This window comes from Lonchura striata, chromosome 3 (genome assembly GCF_050655825.1).
Source record: "Lonchura striata isolate lonStrDom1 chromosome 3, ASM5065582v1, whole genome shotgun sequence".
Classification (NCBI taxonomy): Eukaryota; Metazoa; Chordata; class Aves; order Passeriformes; family Estrildidae; genus Lonchura; species Lonchura striata.
The window spans coordinates 1,972,916-1,980,395 of record NC_140705.1 but is presented as its reverse complement, the minus strand read 5'-3'; the positions used below and the strand labels follow the sequence as shown (position 1 = coordinate 1,980,395).

The 7,480-nt window shown below is 43.2% G+C and overlaps 1 protein-coding gene across 1 annotated transcript in view; it reads right to left on the bottom strand.

The window, feature by feature from the left end:
- Positions 1 to 1,486: 1,486 nt before the first annotated feature.
- NCOA1 (nuclear receptor coactivator 1) overlaps positions 1,487 to 7,480 on the bottom strand; it is an 80,474-nt gene continuing 74,480 nt past the window's right edge. The window contains exon 23 of the mRNA XM_085577292.1: positions 1,487 to 5,311. Coding sequence (XP_085433418.1) covers positions 5,153 to 5,311 — 159 coding nt within the window. The 3' untranslated portion in view covers positions 1,487 to 5,152. The remainder of the gene's footprint in view (positions 5,312 to 7,480) is intronic.

The following is a 7,480-nucleotide window of genomic DNA, read 5'->3' as shown; positions in this document are numbered from 1 at the left end:
TTTTCCATTTCCCCCCCCAAATTCTTCTTTTTCCCACCCCCAAATCCACCAAAATTTTGGCTGAAAATCTGAAAATTCTGAATTTTCCCTTTTTTTGGCCATTTTCCCCCATTTTCCCCCCAAATTTTTTTAGGGTAAAAGAACCAAACCCTGAAATTCCTTAAAAATCCATTAAAAATTCCACTTGAAAATAAAAATTTTCCATTTTCCCCCCAAATTCTTCCCCTTCCCACCCCCAAACTCCCCCAAATTCTCCCAAAATTTTGCTTTTAAATTCTGAATTTTCCTTTTTTTTTTCTATTTTTCCTCATTTTCCCCCACCAAAAAAAATTAAAAAAAAAAACTTTTTCCTGACAAACAATTCCATTATTATTCTTTTATTATTATTATTATTAATTAATAATTAACTCTTAATTATCATTTTTAAATATTCCGAGCTACTCCAGCTGTTAAACACAATCCAAGCAGAAAAAAAAGAACAATTTTATTATTTTTTTTCTTTCCTTTTTTTTTCCATTTTTTCCCTCACAAAAAACCCCAAAATTTTATCTACAAGAGCCCCTCCCCCCTCCCTTTTTGCCCTAAAAATTATTGCGAATTTTCCCGGTTTTTTTTTTACTTTTTTCTCATTTTTTCCTCATTTTTTCCCTCTTTTCTTGCACTGTACACGAGGTTTTCCCTCCTCACCCTCCGGAATTCCGGCGGGACGGGAAAAGCCCCAAAAAACACGGAAAAAACGGCGCAAAATATTCTTTTTTTTTTTGCTTTTTTTGGCTTTTTTTGGCTTTTTTTGGGTGCTTTTCCCTCTTTTTTTTTGGAAAAAAAAATGACAAATTCCACGTTTTTTTTCGCTAGAAAAAGCTGATTGTACGCACGAGCCCAGGGGAAAGGGGGAAATCGGGAATTTCGGCGGGAGCGACGAAAAATTGGGATTTTCCTGCAGAATTCTGGGGTTTTTTGGGGTTTTTTGAGATTTTTTGGGGGTTTTTTTTTTGTGGTTTCTTTGGGTGGGTTTTGGGATTTTTTGGGGGTTTTTTTTGGGGGTTTTTTGGGATTTTTGGGGGTTTTTTTGGGATTTTTTTAGGGGTTTTTTATGGGTTTTTTTTGGGATTTTTGGGGTTTTTTTTGGGGGGGATTTTGGGGATTTTTTTGGTTTTTTGGTTGGTGGGGTTTTTTTGGGGTTTTTTGTGTATTTTGGGTTTTTTCCCTGTTTTTGGGGGTTTTTTCCCATTTTTGGGGGTTTTTTTGGGTTTTTTTTCCCATTTTTTGGGTTTTTTTCCCCATTTTTGGGATTTTTTGGGGGTTTTTTTGGGGGGATTTTGGGGTTTTTTTTGGTTGGTGGAGTTTTTTTGGGGTTTTTGGGGGTTTTTCGTGTATTTTGGGTTTTTTCCCCATTTTTTGGGTTTTTTCCCCATTTTTGGGGTTTTTTTTGGGGTTTTTTTCCCATTTTTGGGTTTGTTTGGATTTTTTTCCCCATTTTTGGCGGTTTTTGGGGTTTTTTGTTGCCCCGTGTCAGATCCAGCTGAGACCGAGCCTCCTCCTCCTTTTTCTTCTCATTTTCCTCTTTTTTTGGGGGGTTTTCTGGGAATTCTTGGAGTTGGGAATGGGAATTTAAAAATTGGGATGGGCCTGGAGGAGTTGGTGGGAAAAATGGGGAAAATGGGAGGAAAAAAGGGGAAAAATAGGAGGGAAAATGGGGAAAATGGGAGGAAAAAAGGGGAAAAATGGAGGGGAAAATGGGAGGAAAAAGGGGGAAAATGGGAGGAAAAAGAGGGAAAAATAGGAGGAAAAAGGGGAAAAATGGGAGGAAAAAAGGGGAAAAATGGGAGGAAAAAAAGAGGGAAAATGGGAAAAATGGGGAAAGAAAAATGGGGGTTGAATGGTGGAAAAAATGGGGGGGAAATGGAGAAAAAAGGGAAAAAAAGTAGGGGGGAAAGGGAGGGAAATGGGAGGAGAAATTGGGGAAAAAATTGGAAATAAAGGGAAAAAAGGGGGAAATGGGAAAAAGGGGGAAATGGGGAAAAAGGGGGGAAGTGGGAAAATGGGAAAAAATGGGGAAAATGGGAAAAAATGGGGGTAAAAAGGGGGAAAAGGGAAAAATGGGGGAAATGGAGAAAAGGAGGGAGGAAAGGGGAAAAAATGGGGGAGAAATGAGGGAAAAATAGGAAAAAAGGAAAAATGGGAAAAGGGAAGAAATGGGATAAAAGGAGGGGAAAATGGGGGAGAAATTGGGGAAAAAATAGGAAAAAAAGGGGAAAATGGGGGAAAAGGGAAAAAATGGGAAAAAAAGAGGGAGGAAAGGGGAAAAAAGGGGGAAAAGAGGGAAAATGGGGGGAGAAATTGGGGAAAAAAGGGAAAAATGGAAAAGGGAAAAAAGGGGGGAAATGGGAAAAAATGGGGGAAAATGATGGGGGGAAATGGTGGAAAATGGGAAAAAAAGGGGGGAAAGAGGAAAATCGGGAGAAAATGAGGAGGAAAAGGAAAAAATGGGGAGAAAGAGAAAAATGAGGGAATGGAGGGGGAAATGTGAGAAGAAAACCAGGAAAAAAAGGAGAGAAAAGGGAAAAAGAAGAAAAAGGGAAAATGGAGGAAAGAAGCAAAAGAGGAAAATGGGGAAAAAGGAAGAAAATGGGGAAAAGATGGAAAAGAGAAAAAATGGGAATAAAAGGGAGGAAAATGAGGAAAAGGGAAAAATGAGGAAAAGGAGAGAAAAATGAAGGGAAAAATGGGGAGAAAAATAGGAGGAAAATGGGAGAAAAAGGGAGGAAAATGGGAAAAAGGAAAACAGGAAAAATAGGAGGAAAATGGGGAAAAAGATAGAAAAAATGGGAAGAAAAAGGGAGGCAAAAGAGGAAGAAAATGGGGAAAAGGAAAAAGGAGGAAAATGGGGAAAAAGATGGAAAAGCAGAGAAAAAAAGAGGAAAAATGGAGGAAAATTAAGAAAAGGGAGGCAAAACTGGAGGAAAATGGGAAAAAGATGGAAAAATAATGGGAGAAAAAGGGAGGAAAATGGAAAGTAGGAAAAAAATATGAAAAGGGGAGAAAAAGAAGGAAAAATGGGGAGAAAAATGGGAGGAAAAGGGAGGAAAATGGGAAAAAGGAAAATAGGGGAAAAGATGGAAAAATGGGAAGGGAAACGGGAGAAAAATTGAAGCAAAAGAGGAGGAAAATGGGGAAAAAGATGGAAAAAACAGGAAAAATGGGGCAAAACAGGAGGAAAATGGGAAAAATGGGGGAAAAGGGAGGAAAACAGGAGGAAAATGGGGAAAAAAGGGGAAAAAACCCAGGGAAAAAGTCCCAAAATCCCCAAAAGATCACGGAAAACCCTCGGTGCAAACCCCAATTCCCCTTTGCCCAAAAATCCCCTCCCAAAAAATCCCATTTTTGCCAAAAATCCCATTTTTCTCAAAATTACCCTCCCCAAAATCTCATTTTTCCCAAATATCTCCGCCCAAAAATACCATTTTTTACAAATATCTCCTCCCAAAAATACCATTTTTTACAAAAGTCCCATTTTTCCCAAGAATCCCATTTTCCCCAAAAAATCCCCTCTCCAAAATCCCATTTTTTCCCAAAAATCCCATTTTCCCCAAAAATTTCCTCCCCAAAACACAATTTTTTACAAAAATCCCATTTTCCCAAAAATCTCCTCCCAAAAATCCCATTGTCCCAAAAATCTCCTCCCAAAAATACCATTTTTTACAAAAGTCCCATTTTCCCAAAAATCCCATTTTTCCCAAAACTCCCCTCTCCAAAATCCTATTTTTCCCAAAATTCCCCTCCCAGAAATCCCATTTTTCTCAGAAATCCCATTTTTCTCAAAAATCCCATTTTTCCCAAAATTCCACTCCCAAAAAATCCCATTTTCCCCAAAAATACAATTTTTCTCAAAATTCCACTCCCAAAAAAATCCCATTTTTCCCAAAAATCCCCACTCCCAAAATCCTATTTTTCCCAAAAAATCCCATTTTTCCAAAAATCCCAAAATTGCAATTTCCCCAAAAATCCCTGGGGTCACTCGGTAGAATTTTGGGATCATTTTCTCTGTTTTCCCACAGAAATTCGGGAATTCTGGAATTCAGGAATCCCGGGTCACTTGGTAGAATTTCGGGATCATTTTCTCTCTGTTTTCCCGCAGGAATTTGGGAATTTCTGGATCATTTTCTCTCTGTTTTCCCGCAGGACTTCGGGATTTTGGGATTTTGGGAATCTGGGAATTGCGGTCACTCGGTGAGCAGCTGCTGCAGGAGGCTGCGGGCGGGCGCGGGATTGGGGATTTGGGAATTCGGGATTTGGGAATTCGGGATTTTTGAAATTCGGGATTTTGGGAATTTGGGAATTGCGGTCACTCGGTGAGCAGCTGCTGCAGGAGGCTCCGGGCGAGTGCGGGATTGGGGATTTGGGAATTTGGGATTTTGGGAATCCGGGAATTTGGGATTTTGGGAATTTGGGATTTTGGGAATTTGGGAATCCGGGAATCCGGGAATTCCGGTCACTCGGTGAGCAGCTGCTGCAGGAGGCTCCAGGCGAGTGCGGGATTCGGGAATTCGGGAATTTGGGAATTTGGGATTTTGGGAATTCCGGTCACTCGGTGAGCAGCTGCTGCAGGAGGCTGCGGGCGAGTGCGGGATTGGGGATTTGGGAATTTGGGATTTTGGGAATCCGGGAATTTGGGAATCCGGGAATTTGGGATTTTGGGAATTTGGGAATCCGGGAATCCGGGAATTCCGGTCACTCGGTGAGCAGCTGCTGCAGGAGGCTCCAGGAGAGTGCGGGATTCGGGAATTCGGGAATTTGGGAATTTGGGATTTTGGGAATTCCGGTCACTCGGTGAGCAGCTGCTGCAGGAGGCTGCGGGCGGGTGCGGGGTTCGGGATTTGGGAATTCGGGAATTTGGGAATTTGGGAATCCGGGAATTTGGGAATTCCGGTCACTCGGTGAGCAGCTGCTGCAGAAGGCTCCAGGCGAGTGCGGGATTCGGGATTTGGGATTTTGGGAATTCGGGAATTTGGGAATTCCGGTCACTCGGTGAGCAGCTGCTGCAGGAGGCTCCAGGCGAGTGCGGGATTCGGGATTTGGGAATTCGGGATTTTGGGATTTTGGGATTTTGGGAATCCGGGAATTTGGGATTTTGGGAATTTGGGAATTGCGGTCACTCGGTGAGCAGCTGCTGCAGGAGGCTCCGGGCGGGCGCGGGGTTCGGGATTTGGGAATTCGGGATTTTGGCGGCGGGCGGCGCCGGCGGCAGGAACGCGTCGCCCACGACGTTGACGGTGCACTGCACGTCCGCAAACACCTGCACCTGCTGCACCTGGAAGGGGAAAACGGGGAGAAAAACGGGGAAAACGGGAAAAACGGGGAGAAAAACGGGAAAAACGGGGAAAATGGGGGAAACAGGAAAACGGGGAAATGGGGAAAACGGGTTAGAAACGGGGAAACGGGAAAACGGGGAAATGGGGGAAACAGGAAAAACGGGGGAAACGGGTTAGAAACGGGGAAAACGGGAAATGGGGAAATGGGTTAGAAACGGGGAAACGGGTTAGAAATGGGGAAAATGGGGAAAACAGGAAAACAGGAAAACGGGGAAAACGGGTTAGAAACAGGGAAACGGGAAAACGGGGAAATGGGGGAAACAGGAAAACAGGAAAAATGGGGGAAACGGGTTAGAAACGGGGAAAACGGGAAAACGGGGGAAATGGGTTAGAAACAGGGAAAATGGAAAACGGGGAAAACGGGTTAGAAACAGGGAAACGGGTTAGAAACAGGGAAAATGGGGGAAACAGGAAAACGGGAAAACGGGGAAACGGGGAAAACGGGTTAGAAACGGGGAAACAGGAAAACGGGGAAAATGGGTTAGAAACAGGGAAAACGGGGGAAACAGGAAAACGGGGAAAATGGGTTAGAAACAGGGAAAACGGGGGAAACAGGAAAACGGGGAAAACGGGAAATGGGGGAAATGGGTTAGAAACAGGAAAATGGGTTAGAAACAGGGAAAATGGGGGAAACAGGAAAACGGGGAAACGGGTTAGAAACGGGGAAAACAGGAAATGGGGAAAAATGGGGAAATGGGGAAATGGGGAAATGGGGAAATGGGGAAATGGGGAAAACAGGTTGGAAACGGGGAAACGGGAAAACGGGGGAAAATGGGGGAAACAGGGAAACGGGGAAAACAGGGAAATGGAGAAAACAGGAAATGGGGAAAAACGGGGAAATGGGGGAAATGGGGGAAATGGGGAAAACGGGTTAGAAATGGGGAAAACGGGGAAATGGGGAAATGGGGGAAACAGGAAAAACGGGGGAAACGGGTTAGAAACGGGGAAAACGGGAAATGGGGAAATGGGTTAGAAATGGGGAAAATGGGGGAAACAGGAAAACAGGAAAACGGGGAAAATGGGTTAGAAACAGGGAAACGGGAAAACGGGGAAATGGGGGAAACAGGAAAACGGGGAAAACGGGAAAAACGGGGGGAAAAGGGAAAAACGGGTTAGAAACGGGTTAGAAACGGGAAAAACGGGAAATGGGGAAAAACGGGGAAATGGGGGAAACGGGGAAAATGGGTTGGAAACGGGGGAAACGGGTTAGAAACGGGAAAATGGGAAAATGGGGAAAACGGGTTAGAAACAGGGAAAATGGGGAAACGGGGAAAACGGGTTAGAAATGGGGGAAAACAGGAAAAACGGGTTAGAAACGGGGAAGAACGGGAAAAACGGGTTAGAAACGGGGAAGAACGGGAAAAACGGGTTAGAAACGGGGAAAATGGGAAAACGGGGAAGGGAAAGGGGAAAATGGGGGAAACGGGGAAAATGGGTTGGAAAACGGGGGAAACGGGTTAGAAACAGGGAAAATGGGAAAAACGGGGAAACGGGTTAGAAATGGGGGAAAACAGGGAAAACGGGTTAGAAACGGGAAAAACAGGAAAAACGGGGAAAACGGGTTAGAAATGGGGGAAAACGGGTTAGAAACGGGGGAAAACGGGGAAGGGAAAGGGAAAATGGGGAGAAAAGGGTGAAAAAAGGGAAAAAAAGGGGGAAAAATGAAAGAAAAATGAAAGAAAAAGGGAAAAAACCAGGGGAAAAAAGGGAAAAAATAGGAAGAAAATGGAAAAAAAAGGAAAATAGGAAGAAAAAGGGGAAAAAGGGAAAGAAAAGGGGAAAAAGGGAAAGAAAAGGGAAAGAAAAGGGAAAAAAAGGGGAGAAAAATGAAAGAAAAAGGAAGAAAACGGGAAAATGGAAAAAAGGGATAAAATAGGAAGAAAAAGGAAAAAAGGGATAAAAAGGGAAAAAAAGGGAAAAATAGGAAGAAAATGGAAGAAAAAGGGAAAAAAAAGGGGAAAAAAGGGAGAAAAAGGGGGAAAAAAGGAAAAAAAGGGAAAAATAGGAATAAAAAGGGAGAAAAAGGGGAATAAAGGGGAAAATAGGGGAAAAAAGAAAAAAAACGGGGAAAAGGAAGAAAAGGGAAAAAATAGGAAGAAAATGGAAGA